Genomic DNA, 17,595 nt, shown 5'->3' on the forward strand with positions numbered 1-17,595 from the left:
AGGTGTTGAAAAGCAAAATGCGTTTTATATTCTTTGGGAAATGGCAGTGTTTCTAATTCAGCTCCATGAATTTATGATGCATTATTATAGGCCACCCCTGGCTGATTTGTCGACATCAACAGTTGAATTGACACCGCGTAATCCAATTAGCAATGTATCAACAAATCTTAAATGTAGATGTTTTCTACTAGACCAACCAAGCAATTGATAGAGCTGAAGCCCACTAGGTATGTAAAGGGAACTTGGTAAGATGGCACTGTGATTATCTGCCCAACTCTCTTTAGTGAAAAAACCTTCACTGTGCCGCACAAGGGCTGAGATTGGTATAACCCGGGAATTTGTCACGTGCGTCTGTATGGAGGTGCAGAAGAGTCAAGCTTCCCAAGACGAGGAGGCTTTTTAACCTGCATCCACTATGCATTATGAAGTATAAGTAAAGTCTACTCACATACAAACCTATAGTTTGGTAAATACATGCATTTTATTTGCAAAAACAATTTTAGAATTGTCCAAAATGGATAACTTTAATTCTACAGAGCACCGTACTAAACTCAAGCACACCAAATGTTTTGCATATCCAGAAATGAGGAACTGGGTAGTATGGATGGACAGTCGCTTCAAAAGAGAGGGGTAGTTGTTAGAATACAGGAGTATGTTTGAAGTTTGAACCCTTGAGTGTAAGATAATGGCAGAGGATCACCACTGTACAGAGAAAGGTGCCTTATGGTCCAAAGGTAATTTTGTACATATGATAGCCAAGCATATATATATATATGTGTGTGTGTCTTATGTCTAAGAGACCGAACACAAGTAATCAGCAAGTGGAATAGCAGCTGGCAGAGATGCAGTGGACGTATTCAGTTGCCTGTTTTGTGGTAACGTCAGCCTTTGTCATAGTCCCAAACTGTGTGGCTCAGGCTGTGACCTCAGGGGCAACTGTTGATCCATTGGGTAAGTTAATGAAGCCTGGTTTGCTTTTGTTTTCAATGCAGATTGTTCCCCAGAGTAAAAAAAAAGAGAATGCCCTTCCCAGAAGTGGAATACCATTATGAAATGTAACTTTTGTTTTACATTATTGTAAAAAATATGCTAAACCATCACTGCAACAGATACTTTCAACATACACTATTAACTCTTTGCCTATTTATTATACATTCTGTCTCTGCCTTTAAAATGTTTGCTAAAGTAGCATACTTCAGTGATTTTTATCTTACTGATCACCTTGTTGCAGATGAAGATATATATAATTTGTTGCCATGTACTGATTTTGTTGAGGAACCCGTGGGCACCTTGGCATTTGCTGAAGAGATTGTGCCTACTACATCTGATTTGACATGTTGATTCAGTCTTTAGAAAAGGCTAAAGCAGTACATATAGTATACATAGTACAGGCAAATCTCATACAATTAAACAATGTTTGGAAATGATCCTAATTAACAGGTAAGAGTAGGTGAGACAATTTCTTATTTTCATCATAACGCGTCTATAGTTTGCCAACTTATCTTCACACAGGTCTGAAAAGACCGTGTGGGATTTGGGTTAATAAACAAGGCAGTAGATAACTCTCCTTACTGATCTTTTGTAATGTATTTTAAGTAACACCAGTAACACCAATATATTTCGGTAATCAGGACCCCATCATTGTAGATCTGCAATAAATCCTCTCAGTTGCACTGATAATACTGGACGGTGCTTACTTTGGTGTTTGAAAGAAGTGAACATTTTAACTGATATGGTGTATCATGAAGTGCCTAACACACTGAGCTTGTGCTGGATAAAAAGTAGCTCTAGCCTTGTATAATTTCAAATGTTCATAGGAGCTTATATGCTGAACTCTCCTGCAGCCTTATGCTATAATGCATACATCCCATTGCAGAGACAACACATACTCCTATGAGGCTGTGCCAGTCTGGTGCTCTAGTGATTGGTGGAAAGGTTATTTTTGAGACAAAGTATTTGGGTGCTAACATAATACATTAGATTACACTGCCTTGCATATATTTTTAGAGCAACATTATTAATAAAGTGCAACAACAAAATTGAAACTGCCACTATACAAAACGTACACTAATATTTATGCATGTTAAGACACAACGGCAGAGATGAAAGAGGACTCTGACCTTACAAGCTTACCGACTATTCACTTGTATGTGGGGAGTCAGGATGAGGATAGATTTTGTGAACAGTAGGATCAGCATAGAGAGGGGGAAAGACTAAGCCACGTGTTAAATGCTTAAGTACAAAGCAAATTGGCAAGAGAACCTGTCAGACATGGGAGCACTAGAGTTACGGGCAAGCGATGAACAATGTGACCTAATTGTCATAGAAATGTAGTTTGATAATGTGGAAGCCTTATGGCATAGAAGCAAAGAGGTGCATTAATTTCTAGGTATATGCAACAATCCACCATATAACAATAGCGTTCACTTTTTCACAAAATGAAAAGCTGTACATTGGTCATTATCATGGGAGACCAATTACCCAATGACTGAAATACTGGAACCAGTAATTGTTTGAGCCTATTAAATGACAGCCTCATATTGCAATTAGTCGAGGCACCAACCAGAAAGGACAGCTGTCTGGATCTGGTGATAAATATTTAACAAAAGCTCTACATATGTAGTTAAGTAAGGGAGCTTTTGAGGAACAGTGATCATACCACGGTGACACCAGAAATAAATTCCCAATAGCACTAGTAGAGGTTCCACCAAAACACTGGATTATAGGAAGGCTGACTTCAACAGGTTAAGGGCATCCCTGAAGCAAACTGGGATAGATTGCAGGCAGAAACACAGAAGATAAGTGGGATATCTTCAAACCAACGTTCATAAAATACATTTTATAAGCATGTACCCTTAAGTAACAAATCCAAATAGCAAAGTGAGACAAATTGTAGCTTGGTAGAACAGTCAGTCAAGAAAAAGAGTGACATAAATCAATTAAAAGAATTACTAGATTTTGCTAATAACATGGTGTAAAGTCATGATTTATAAAGTCACTGAGACTCATATTAAGCATAACTCTTTCTTTAATTCCCTCAGCAGCAAGAGACAACTTTTTTTATTTTTATTTATTTGAACCAATCGCAAAACGCTCCTCAGTAAACACTCCTCCCAATATCAATAACACTGACTGTAGCGATACACTCCTCCTCTTTCTTGGTAAGAACAATGTATAAAAGTCCCAACAAATGTAAGTCCAAATATCAACAAGGTAAAAATACAGAATGGAATTCCTCAACAACAGCGGGAAAAATGAAACTTGTGTACAGATATCCACGCGATGATGTAATTACATTGCAAATGAAGATGAGGAAACATGTCTTCACACTGAGGTGAAACAAAATAAATATGGCAATACAGGTATAGATAAATAGTTTCCAACAAGCTGATAACCGATACAATCAGTATGGTAATCAAGTCAGATATACGATATTCGTTTATATTCCAGGCAGGTAAAAAGTATCAAACATACAAGGGTACTCGCCTCCGTGTCTTTATAAATCATGGCTTTACGTCACGTTATTAGCAAAATCTAGTAATTTATATAGACGCGGAGGCGAGTATTATGCAAATTCAAAGTTGAGCCATAACGGCAGCAGAAAAATGAATATCTGGTCTGAAATAAAATTCTCTAAATGTAGACTCTCTGGACCAGTCAGCTGCTCTAAAGAGGTCTTCTAATCTACAATCTGAGATAGCAGCCTTTGATGCCACAGCCCCTCTAATGGAATGAGGGAAGACAATGGAAATATCTACCCCCGCTTCCCATAGAACCCATTTAACCCACCTGGCCAAAGAGGCGGTAGCAACCGGTAAATGTGGTTTGCGGAATGCAAGGAAAAGTTCGGGGCGAGATATGTCCCATAAACCCGCTGTCCGCAGTTCATATGCTTGTAAGCAGGCTACAGGACACAGATTTGAATGCTGTGCAAAGGTCGGGTAGAACAGGCGTTTTCGTCCGCCTGGAGATATCGAATAATACACCATCCGGTATAAAAGAACAAGAAGAAATATCCAATGCTCGCATGTCTGACGCTCTCTTGCAGGAAACAAGACAACGCAAAGCCACCGGTTTTGCTGATAACTGATGCAATGAAAGATCTTCATTGGCAGGCCAAGTGTTAAATAAACAGAGAAGCAAATTAACATCCCACACCGAGCAATATTTAGAACGCAGAGGTCTAGATAATCTAATGCCCTTTAAGAGTTCATTAAGTCAGCTGGCTGATCTATAGTGCCTAGTGATGGTGGCTGTCTGTGATCATGGGCAGATCCTGAGGGAGCAGAAGCAGCAGAGTGAAGAGAATCCCTATGAGGCAAATTGGCACATATAGTAGATGGGGGCTGTAATGAAAAACCTGTAAGTGGAAATTAAGGGGGGGGCAATTACTTACAAATAGTCTAAACAGTGGAGAACACACTAAAAAAGGTTGCTAAGCACAGGGACAGCAAAAGGGGGCCGCGTCTGCACTGTGAACACCTTTTTGCATGTTTAAACAGTGGATCTCCACTCTAAATAAGCAGTAATCAAAAACGTGCTCCAACAAAATGGCAGCCACGATAGTTGGTCTCCACCAAAATGGCCGCCCAATGCTACTGCGGATGCGGGCAGCAAGTGAACAGGGGGCTTAAATATCACAAAGGAGCAATAAACATAACAAAAGATGCCTAGAAGGGGACAAAACCGACCCCAGGTGTAAAACAGGCAAGGACAGAGCAAAAAAGGTGAGTCACAAGGAAAATGAAAAGAAATAATATAGTCTGACAGTAAAGGTCATATAAATAGAATAATCCTAAATCAATAGACCAAGTAAATACTAAGTAAATACAATGGCACAGTAAGATACAAAAATGATGTGGTACTTAACTGAGGGAAGCAGCAAGAAAGAGGAGTGTATTGTTAGTCAGCGTTACTGATATTGGGAGGAGTGTTTACTGAGGAGTGTTTTGTGATTGTGTGTTTTTTTTAAAAAATGTTGTCTCTCTTGCTGCTGAGGAAATTAAAGAAGAAATGCATAATATGAGCCTCCGTGTCTTTATAAATCAGTATTATAATTTATAAAATACAAAGATGCTAACAAATTGCAAAAAAGCAACTAGAATGGCTCAAGTAGATGGGAATACTTAAACAATGACAGTATTGTTTAGTGCATTAATGAGAACAATTTAGGGAAAGGAACTTGGTGCATTGAAGTATGAAATTGGGTAAGTCTGACGATCGAGAGTAGTTAGAACTTTTAAATCAATGTTTTTCTTCTGTGTGCAAAAATGAAGGACCAATGCCTGTGTGTTTGCAAAATAAAGCTACCAAAAACTTCCAAGGTCCAGATGATATATATCCTGGGTACTTGCCAAGAAATAGCCAGATCATTTGTTTTGATCTCCAAGGATTCTGTCTTGTATGGTACGGTGACAGAAGACTGCCATAAAAAGGGGTACCAATATTGAAAAAGGGATCTCAGCCGGATAATTACAGACCTTTGAGTCTGACATCTGTGGCAGGGAAATTATTTACAAATAAAAATCACTAAGGGGCGCTGGTGATGAATAAATATGAAAAAGAAGAAAAAAATACAAAGAACAATAGTGTAGCAGAACCAAAAACAAACTGCAACAGTATGTTAAGTTGTAGTTGCACACTTTTACTTTAATTTTCTGGCTCATCTCCATTTAACTCTTTCCATGTCGAGATTTTTGAGAAGATACATCGCTAATTTTAGCACTTGCTCAAAATAATAAACTTAATTTTTTATTTTAGTTATTTTATTCTTTTTTAGACCTTTTTGTTTTTTACATTTTGCTGGTACTGGGTGGTTCATGTGGTAACATCACTGCATAATTATTTTTGTATTTTGTATTAAACCTGCAAGTGGAGCCAGAGTTCCCAAGGGGGTCTCAAGCAAACTTTTTCTCTCCGGTGCGGTCACAACACGTCCTGGGGTGGGTGTTTGGTGTCGCTGAATGCTCGTTGATCACCTCCTAAACTTTTTTAAAACGGGCGTCTGGCGGGGAGGGGCCCCTAATGCCAATCTCGGCATTACTCAATGCCTTGACATTGAGGCATTATAGCAATGCCGTTTATTTGAGGAAAGTGATTGTTGATCACCTTCTATGCTTTTTTTAATTTAATGACGGTTCAGGACCATCAAAGGTCGTTAACAGAGCGTTTTTGCGTGACGGCCCTGAACTGTCATCGTCCGTTAAGGGGTTAATGTAGAGCTTCCCCTGACATCATCATACCCCCAATATCCTAATTAATTCCAACAACCAACCACAATCGTTATCCGCTACCATTTTCACCCCATATTGCACCACAATTATCCCCCTCTCGTCGTCATGCTCCCTAACCTAGGGGAGAGGTGTCCTACCGTGAACTCTCCTGGTATCCCAGTAGGCAAGCCTCACCCTGATTTTTTGAAGAGGCAAGCAAAGATATAGCTTAGTGTTTTTCAGTGTATGTGATTTGCTTTAATTTCACAAAAGCATTTGACAGGGGTAAGCCTATGGTTACTTGCAGCTGGGTCCAGTATTTCTTTGGTGCCCCCCAATAACTAACACACGCTAACAAAAAATATTTCTCCAGCACCCATTCAATCTCTCTACTACCGTACTTACACAAACACACACAAACACACACTCTCCCACTAACCCTAGACTCACACACACCACCTAAAACCTATACATACATAGACATACTCTCACCCTCTACTTCAATCCCATCTCTCCTTTCTTTCCCCTCTCCCATGTACTGTGCAGCTTGCACAGCTACTTGCCTTGCTCGTTACCCTTTTGCAAGAGCCTTTCATCTCCAATGTAGCTCGCTGCTACTACAGTGAGGTTGTGTAGAATGCATCGTACTGAAAAGCTCAGTGACTTTAAACATGGCATTGTCGTAGAATGCCACCTTTGACACAAGTTAGTTTGTGAAATTTCTTTCTTGGTCCACTGTAAGTGATATTATTGTGAAGTGAAAGCATCTACAGTAGGCGTAACAGTTCAGCCATGAAGAGCTAAACCACACACATTCACAGCGTGTAGTGCCTACAACTCACTTGTCCTCTGTAGCATCACTACCATACCTGGGAACTCTCCGTGTATCTAAAAGTGAATGAGAAGTGAAGACCAGTACAAGGAGAAAAGAAAAATAATAATAAAATGGAACTTTCCTTTCTTTCCGTGTATTGGATACACAGCTGCAACCCTTAGATAACACTCTCCGGGTGTCAAAGTATGTAAGCCAAGATCCACTAGGGGGCGCTTGTGTATACCATTCAATATAAATGGGAAATAGAGACAAAAAAAAGAAAAAAAACTAATATTGTAGATGTAAAGATAAGTGTGATTCACAGGATATATCCCGAATTCCTCATTCACAGTGTGTCTGTGTTGATCAAGGTACAGTCAAGGCAAGCCTCGGGATCCACGTGTGAAATGTACGCAAGAAAGCACAAAAACAAAGGCACTGTGGGCATTGATTGATCTACATAATTGTAAGTGTACTCCCACATTTGCGTTCCCTGCCTTTGAAACAGTACCACACTATTGGATCCCCTTTGTTTTTGTGCTTTCTTGTATACATTTCACACGTGGATCCCGAAGCTTGCCTTGACTGTACCTTGATCAACACAGACACACTGTGAGTGAGAAATTCGGGATATATCCTGTGAATCACACTTATCTTTACATCTACACTATTAGTTTTTTTTTCTTTTTTTTGTCTCTATTTCCCATTTATATTGAATGGTATACACGAGCGCCCCCTAGTGGATCTTGGTTTACAACTCTCCGTGTATCGCCCGGAGAATCTGGAAGTCTTGTGGATGCCAGAACAATGCTACCTACCGGAACGCATAGTGCCTACTCTGAAGTTTGATGGAGGAGGGATAATAGTCTGAGGCTGATTTTCAGGGTTTGTGCTTGGCCTCTTAGTTCCAGCAAACGGTTGTTAATGCTGCAGCATACAAAGAGATTTTAGACAATTCTATGCTTCCCACTTTGTGGCACCGGTTTGGGAAAGGCCCTTTCTTGTTCCAGCTTGAATGTGTTCCTGCGCACAAAACCTTAACCTCAATAAACACTGATAAATGCAAAGTTACGCATTTTGGGAAAATAAATGTGCAAATTATACTTTTAATGGGGTTGTATTAGGGACATCATTAAATAAAAAAAACATGTTCAATGTCAGCTACTGCAAGGGGCAGTTAGCTATTGCCATGTATAAAAGGAATTTTCACTTAAACACAAAAAAGGGTCTTTACAGAAAGAACAATAACAATGTAAAATTGAGCTGGATTTTTTTGATTATGAAGACAGAATTTGTTCAAGTTTGTTGACCCAGTGACAAATCAGATTACCATTTTTTAATCAAAAAGATTGAGGACGCGGCCAGGACTGCACACTGACCTGCGGCGGTGGTCCCGCTGACGTCGGCGGCACTCCCGCTGTCGGCAGCGGTAAACACCCCCATTTAAAGGAATAATGGCTGGGTAGCAGGGCTTGTCAAGACCCCGCTCCCGCGACCTGGAGGATTTGGGTCTTGATCCGGAGGAGCAGCGCTCACCCGGCAATCTCTGGGTCAAACCCAGAGAGTTCCCAGGTATACACATCTCTTTCTGGGGCAATGGAATGGACTCACACCTGTACTTACACTAAATTAATGTTTCTAAACCCTTTTAAGAATAATAAATGTTCTGTTTTAGAAACTGAGAAAACGACCCAGTATTGGAACAACCAGGCCAAGGAAACTTTGATTACAGCTCTAAATCTGACACCTATCACCAACCGGGCCAAGAATCTCATTCTGTTTCTTGGAGATGGTGAGTAACAATTAATTAATTAATTAAGAATTAGTGGTCTTTAGTTCTTTGGAGGTGGCTTTTCCTCCAAAATAATACCCTTATCCTCAGTCTTACAACAACCTACAACAATTAAGTATGCAAGGAAATAAAATATGGTTACTGTTGGGCCAATGGTCCTACAAAACATAAATGAGCCTAGAGCCTCAGCTCCATCAGTCAGTGCACATTTCGGGGGGGGGGGTACTTTAGATATTGTAGGAAGAATGAGGCAAAGTGCATTGTATGTACTGGATGTCATAAAGTGACTTCTTATTTTTACATGCACATATGTATAGGGGATTGTGCATGGACTTTTACTGTTTTGCTCAGAGTTTTCAGAAGCACCTCTTATTTATCAGGAATGGGCGTCCCCACCATAACGGCAGCCCGCATATACCAGGGGCAACTCAGAGGAGAATCTGGAGAAGAAAATATTATGACAATGGAAAGGTTTCCTCATGTGGCACTTTCAAAGGTAGGAGACTGTCTCACATGTATATAATATATTGCAAGTTGAATACACAGGCCCATTCTGGTGTATGTGTTGAGTATACATATGCCCTAGACAGTAGTCACTATGGACATCATAAACATAGTACACTAAATTGAATAGATACAAACTAAATCAATGTAATACAAATGAGAGCTCAGTGGTCCTATTTGCAACTTGTGAGTACTTAAACATGCACGCCTCAAAAATGAAAAATCAGCTTCAGCCCTGCAGCTGCCCTCCTCCTCTCTTGTACGACAGAGAAGCAGCCAATCAGTGGCAGGAAAACATTACCGTTGAAATTGAAGAGATTACTTTCAACACAGAGGTCGCTGAGCAAGAACATAATGTGCATGATTTTTTTTCGGTGGAACACATCTCTTGCACAGAAAATAGGAGGTAGGGAAAGAGGCAAATGCGTATGGGAGAATATTTAAAGTATGTACAAAGAATGTGTTGGTAAGGCAGACTATAACACTCCATTGCCCTTTAATGATTTGCTCACAATTTTCCATTATACCATTGACCATTATCTACATTTGCGTCCACAAGATCTACGCTGACAGTCATAGTGTCCAACAGTGTATGGAGCTTTATTCCTCGCAGTTTTAAGAAACCCTCTTCTGGTGTTATTTTTGTAGGTATACAATGTAGATGCTCAGGTTCCAGACAGCGCAGGTACAGGGACAGCGTATCTGTGTGGAGTGAAGACCAACAGCGGAATTCTGGGTTTAACCGCTGCTGCACAATACGGGGTCTGCAACTCCAGCCACGGGAATGAGGTGAAATCCATACTACACAGAGCCAAGCAAGCAGGTGAGAGGTTGTGTGAATATCCACATCTTAGGTAGTTTGAGGACTACTTAAAGTTCTCCTTTAACATTCAACTATGAAATCCGTTCATCATTGTATTATATTTGTACTTCATTTTTCTATTTGTTGATATCCCTAATCCCGACTGTGATAAGGATGGCTTCCCATGTGTGGAAAAAAATCATTACTTCCCCAGTGAAGTTAGAGGCTATCTATTAATTATTAATTTGCTTAACTTAAAAATTGCATTTATAACATTTATTGAGCTGATAGAAGCAAATTTATTTATTTAAGACATGGGCATCGGTAATACTTTTTTAGTTTCAGCAATTGTGGCGTGCTCCTTTGAAACTATTAAAAGCGAAGGTTTGAAATCATGATCATTAATGCTCGGAAAGAACGCTGAACTGAACTCTAGAAGCCTTTACTTATTAGCTTTGACCCAAGACATAAAAGAACAGGACACATTAAAAATTCAGTGTCATACTGATCTTGGGTACCTTTTTGTCTCTTGATTAAATAAATGCCGTTCACTCCAATTACATGACCAATAGCAAGACAATGCTTGACATTTGGATAAAAGCATCTACAGCCACCTTATTAAATATGATAACAAATAGAAATATTCACTCAAATTGAATGTCAGCCAAATGCCTTTTATGCCCTATAGTTATAAGGATATGTATGTAATATTTGTCATAAAATATTGCATAAATATGAATATTATATTTTGCTTGAAGTAACAAAGATTTAGTTAGCATTCAATGCTAGGTGCCATACTAACAATGTAAATTTGTCACATATAGGAAAAAAGGGAAAAAATCCCATAAAAGAGAATATATATGGGCTTATATGAAAAAATATGAACGGTTTATGTTGGAGTAGCAGTTAGAAGACACATACATGGTAACAGATTTGAATAAAACTCTCAGATGGATGTGGCTGATATGACAACCAAAATATCTATTAACAATACTAAGTCCCCTGGGTGCTTTACATGTAGGTTCTGGAAGACATCGCTACCAAGTTGTGGTAATAAACCAAGTTGCTCATCATATCTAATGTGTTATTGTTACATTCCTGGATGCTGAATAAACACTCATTTGTAGTGGTACTTTGTTTTCCTGCATGTGATGCGTCTGTAGCTATGTCAGATTCGGTTTCTAACAAAAGAATGTGTCTTGCAGGTAAATCTGTGGGTATTGTTACCACCACTCGTGTACAACATGCTTCTCCAGCAGCATCCTACGCCCACAGTGCAAACCGTGAATGGTATTCTGACAATGAGATGACTTCAACCATGATCAACAATGGCTGTAGAGACATTGCATACCAGCTGGTGCACAACACAGATATAAATGTAAGTGATTCAGGAGAACAGATATTTTAACATTTCTATTAATGTGTGATTGTGATCATTACTGTTCGGTTTAACAGCTTCTCTTTATGGGCAGGTCATTCTAGGAGGAGGGAGAATCTACATGAACCCAAAGGGGACACCAGACCCCGAATACCCAACTAGCTTATCGAGCCAAGCTGTCCGAAAAGATGGTCTGAAGCTGGTAGACATGTGGCTAAGCAAGAGAGAGGTCACTGGAGCTGTGGGGTTTTTGTTTTATGTATAAAAGTTCAATGTGCACTATCCAGTTCTTCCCACCACAAATTCCCCAAAGCAGGCTACACAGGAGAACCATATTTGGTTCTTTGGTTATGACTGAAAAACTTGCCATTGTCATTGTTAGACAGTAGGGTTCTTGGTTCAAATTGTTAGTAATCACACACATAAAAGACATTTACACCTTTCACAGTAGGCCAGCATCTCTCTATTAGAGCAAACCCAGACTCCCCTCATTGTAGTCTAGACACCTATAAGTCTCATTTCTCTTCCACCTCCTTAATAGATGTAAGGAAGGGACCTTCTGTGTAAATGTTAGACAATTTTGTCTATTGTCAATATTAATTTTATTGTAAATTTTCACTCTCCTTATCCTAAAAATGATACAAAATCTTTTAGCACTATATAAGTCTGACAGAATTTAAAGTAAAACAGATGTTTGTTTTCTTTAAATAATGCCAATTGATTGTTCTAACTCTTCTCTGAGTGAAATGCTAAATTGGGAAATCTCTACTCATGCTCCTTTACAAAAATGTGCATGTGGAATATGGCTTATGCTTAGACTTACAGTTAAATTAAGGGTTCTTAAATTATCCTTCAACTAAAAATGCAATCAACATTAAGACTTTTATATTTTAACATTCTCTCCTGACAGAATGCCAGATACGTGTGGAATAAACAAGATTTTGAGTCGGTGGATGAAAATACAACAGATTACCTAATGGGTATTGTCTTATAGACCCTCTAATTCTATTGTCAGAAAATACCGTAGTATCATACAGACTTCTAATAGATGCTAACTAGTTACACTACAGGAGGGCCACTCCACGTTTAACTTAGATCATGTGTTTTCTAGGGCTGTTTGAGCCAAAGGACATGAAGTATGAGCTGAGTCGTAACCCTGCTACAGATCCATCACTCGCTGAGATGACTGAGAAGGCCATCAGGATTCTGAGCAGGAATCCAAACGGCTTCTTCCTCTTTGTAGAAGATAAGTATCAATGGTTTAATGTAATTGCTCATATAACTGTATATTTGAAGCTTAAAATTTTAAGCCTTCTTTATAATATCTACACAAATTAAGAAATAAACACCTGATACACAAAGGCACTTTACCCAAGTATCCATGTTTAGGAGGGATGGTCTTACTCTGATATCCAAATTCACGTCTGTCTTTTCTTGGTATTTCCCTAGAACGTTTGGTTTTTAGAGTGTATATAAACGTCATAAAATGTCTTTATAAATTAAGTTATACAAATGAACTGAATAAGAAATAAATACATGTCAATTGAAAGGTATACTTAGGAAGTTGCAAGTAACTACCACCATTTTGATATATACAGATAGATCTTGCTTCTGTTTATTCTACCGCTATCACCCTATGTTTTTATATATATATATATATATATATAATTTCAGTTAATTCTATTTTCAATATTATATATGATGTACAGTTAAATCTTCAATATGTCTTGATTTTTCTGAGCTGCCATGCGTTTGAAGAATATTTCTTAGGTGCTGGATAAACCATAGTTTATTTTTAGATTATTTCACATTTGCCATCAGAGGTTGCATAAGAATTGAGGTAATTCATTAACTCCTCCTAGGCATGATTTTATTTGTTTCATGTATTCTTTTGGTCATCCTTTTTGTGTGACCTTGTACTTAATTCACGTGGTAGAATTGACCATGGTCACCATGATGGGAATGCCAAGCAGTCATTGACTGAGGCGGTGGAGTTTGATAAAGCTATCAAAAGAGCTGGGGAACTCACAGAAGAATCTGAGACGCTGACTGTGGTGACTGCCGACCACTCGCATGTCTTCTCTTTTGGCGGCTATACAGACCGTGGCAACAGCATCCTTGGTGAGAGAATGTCCATAAGAAAAAATGGATTGAAACTTTCTGAACAGATTAATTTCAGTGTTGCGCATTGAGCAATATTCACTTAAAAAAATCCATGTTAAACTATATTTATATACTAGCAACATATTATACTTAACCCCTTCGAGACAAAGGCTGATTTTACTTTTTGTACCCTTTGTGACAATGGCCTTTTTAACATTTCTGCGCTGCTTGTGTTTAGCTGTAATTTTCTTCTTTCCCGTTTACTGAACCCACACACATTAGATATTGTTTTTTTCGGGACAAGAAGGGCTTTCTTTAGATGACATTGTTTTGATTGTATCATATTATTTACTATTAAAAAAATTATAAAATATGGTGAAAAATTTAGAAAAAAATGACTGTTTCTAACTTTTAGTTGAAAAATCTTTTACTCATCTATAAAAGGTAATGAAAAAACCTGCTAAATAGATTCTACTATTTGTCCTGAGTTTAGAAATACCCAATGTTTTTATGTTTTTTTGCTTTTTTCTACCCATTATGGGGCAATAAGTACAGGTAGCGTTTTGCTATTTCAAAGCCATTTTTTCCAAATCTGGTAATTCTTCCCCCCTTGTGCCATTTCGGGTATCTTTGAACCCGGCCAATGCAATTTACCCCATCAAGTCATATATTTTTGAAAACTAGACAGCCCAGGGTATTCCAAATGCTAGTATTTTAACTCTTTCCATGCACCATATCTACCACCAGTCTTTGTCAAACTTTATGGTAGTCATTTTTTTGCATTTGTTTTGTCATACACATTTTACTTCAGGTATGAATTAAAATGTTCTCGTTTATGTCACTATCACAAAACACCCCAATATGTGTTCAGCAACATCTGAGCGCAGCGATACCCCACATGAATGATTTTGCCTGGCTGTTTGGGGGCAAAAGGGCCACATTTGGGGCATGCGCATTTTTCAATGTTGAACTTTGGCATTTGGGGATCCACTGCCCATGCCCTATTTGGTACATCTTTGAGCCGGGCCATTTCAGTGTGCCCAATAAACCCATATATTTTTGAAAACTAGACACCCCAGGGTATTTCAAATGCTAGTATTTTAACTCTTTCCATGCACCATATCTACCACCAGTCTTTGTCAAACTTTGTGGTAGTCATTTTTTTGCATTTGGTTTTCCACACACATTTTAATTCAGGTATGAATTAAAATGTTCTCGTATATGTCACTATCACAAAACACCCCAATATGTGTTCAGCAACATCTCCTGAGTACAGAGATACCTCACATGAATGATTTTGCCTGGCTGTTTTGGGGCAAAAGGGCCACATTTGGGGCATGCGCTTTTTTCAATGTTGAACTTTGGCATTTGGATCCACTGCCCATGCCCTATTTGGTACATCTTTGAGCCAGGCCATTTCAGTGTGCCCAACAAAACCATATATTTTTCAAAACTAGACACCACAGGGTATTTTAAATGCTGGTATTTTAACTCTTTGCATGCACACATTTTACCACCAGCATTTTTTCAAAGTTTGCAGTAATATTTTTGTGTGTGTATTTTTCCCCCACACACCTACTTTATGTATGAATTTACAGCTCCTGGTATATGCCGCTGTCACACGACACCCCATAATGTGTTCAGCAACATCTCCTGAGTGCAGTGATACCCCACATGCATGGGTTTGTCATTTTTTGGGGGAACTAAAAGGCCACATTTGGTACGTGTGCATTTTTCTAATTGGAAATTAGATGTGTGGCCATCCTTCCCCCCGTGTTAATTGGGACGTTGTTGAACCTGGCCCATTCAATTTACCCCATCAAATCATACATTTTTTAAAAGTAGACACCCCACGGGCATTTAATATGCCAGTATTTTAACTCTTTCCATGCGAGAATTGTTTTAAGCTAATATGCTAACTTTAGGACTTGCTCACAAAAATATATTTTTTATATATATATATTTTTTTTTTATTATTTTTTTTAAAAAAAATTTTAACATTTTTTTCAACTTGGAGGTTCCCCTGATAGTGACATCAGTGGGAAATGATTTTTACATTTTACTGTTTTTTTACTATTTTTTTCTAATTATTATTAATTTTATTTTTTAATTTATTTTTACTAATCACACTGTGATTAGAAAGCTGGGCTCCATTGACTTGCATGGTGAATGCAGTACCTGTATTCAACCTGCAAGTGGAGCCAAAGTTCTCTAGATGGTCTGGACCATCTAGCTAAATTTTAAAATTTGTTGGTTCCTGTTACAGGACGGCGGCCATCTTCCTTGATGGCGAAGATTGCCGGTAGCTGCGGCTGTGACCGCTCTCCGGAGCGGTCACAGCCCATCAAAAGGTTAGTGTTTGGTGTCGCTGGATGCCTCCTGATCGAGGCATTCCAGCGACACCATTTAAGTTTAGGAGGCGATCGTCGATCGCCTCCTAAACGCTTTTAAAACGGGCGTCCGCCGCCATACAAAGTATGGCGGATGTTGACGCCCCGTGGAGGGGCCAGAGATGGCCCCTTCGTGCCGATCGCGGCGTTGCTGAATGCCTCGAGGTCGAGGCATTCAGCAACGCTTTTTGGGTGCAGAAAGCGATAGTAGATCGCTTTCTGCACCCGTTTAAAGACGTGCCGGTCCTGGCACGTCAATTGTCGTAAAGCACATGCTTTTCCGTGCCGTGCCAGGACCGGCAATTGTCATTAAGGGGTTAAGTATGGGTGTTGTGCTTAATTCCCCAAACCCTGTTTATGTTCTAAGTAGAAAACTTACTAAATTGCTATGATATCCTGGTGTATATGTGTATACATTGATGTGAAAATGTTCCACAGTATTTAAAATTCATATATGAACGTTTCTCAGTGTGACGCCACTCAAATTCATGCATTGCTAAAAGAAAAGCTAAATTGATATATTGTACTCAACGAATGTTTTGTAGGACTGGCCCCATTACGTGCCAATGATGGCAAACCCTACACCAGCGTGTTATATGGCAATGGACCTGGGTATAAGATTTCAAATGGCGTACGAGAGGATATCACCAACATTGATATAAGTATGGATACAACTATATTGGGTTATTTCAAAAATACCAAAGACCTTAGAAACACAAGTATATTACTGAATACTTTGTATTTTTGTTTCCTCCATAGAATCGGACAATTATAGACAGCAGGCAGCAGTCCCACTTGTATCTGAAACACATGGCGGTGAGGATGTGGCTATCATGGCTAAAGGCCCCTTTGCCCACCTCTTCCACGGCATCCATGAGCAGAGCTATATTGCTCATGTTATGGCATACGCAGCCTGTCTGGAGCCCTATGCAGACTGTAATGTGGGCGATGTAAAGTCAGGCTCTACCATCAACTTAACCACCTTGCTGCCTTTGCTCACCACATGGATAACTCTAGTGCTCTGTTGGTAATGGCACATGTGTAATCATTATTTTCTTGAATAGTTAATTGTATGACAATGACTTTAGTATTTTGATCTAAGGTTCCCAGATACTGCCACAAAATCAGAAAGATATTTCAATAATAGTCCGAATATAAGATTATATATTTCATCAATAAAATGCTTTCATTTTAAAACTACATGTTATGTTCAAAGTTCTTTCAGAACGCCTGCACATTTATCAGCACAAAATATGTTTACAGCGAATTGTCACACCTATAGAATCCACTAAAATAAAACATATACCCATAACAAATGGAAATCCAGAATCCAGGAAGGAATCCAGACGGCTGTCCGCCTACCCATTTAAGCACAAACTGGACAAAGAGAATATTTGTACATCCGGTCATTAACTAATCTCAAAGTAATCAAATTAAAAATACCAGTGGTACAGCAGCTTTGTAAGTAAGCAAGCAACATAAAAATTGCAATTAAAAGGGAAAGTGCACACTGGATGTGTGCAAATATTGCAGTTTATGAGGTTCTAATGAGGTAGATTCTCCTTTCACCTGCCAAATAAAGTGCAACTTTGTAAAGATG

The 17,595-nt window shown here is 38.9% G+C and overlaps 1 protein-coding gene across 1 annotated transcript; it reads left to right on the plus strand.

Moving 5' to 3' along the window:
* Positions 1-451: 451 nt before the first annotated feature.
* Positions 452-17,192, plus strand: LOC128484493 (alkaline phosphatase-like). Its single transcript, XM_053460902.1, has 11 exons — positions 452-951; positions 8,702-8,818; positions 9,199-9,314; positions 9,971-10,145; positions 11,330-11,502; positions 11,597-11,731; positions 12,413-12,482; positions 12,614-12,748; positions 13,432-13,623; positions 16,541-16,657; positions 16,755-17,192. The coding sequence occupies exons 1-11, from the start codon at positions 843-845 to the stop codon at positions 17,024-17,026; spliced, it is 1,611 nt and encodes a 536-aa protein (XP_053316877.1). The 5' UTR covers positions 452-842; the 3' UTR covers positions 17,027-17,192.
* Positions 17,193-17,595: the final 403 nt, after the last annotated feature.

Source organism: Spea bombifrons, chromosome 3, assembly GCF_027358695.1.
Source record: "Spea bombifrons isolate aSpeBom1 chromosome 3, aSpeBom1.2.pri, whole genome shotgun sequence".
NCBI classification, from domain to species: domain Eukaryota; kingdom Metazoa; phylum Chordata; class Amphibia; order Anura; family Pelobatidae; genus Spea; species Spea bombifrons.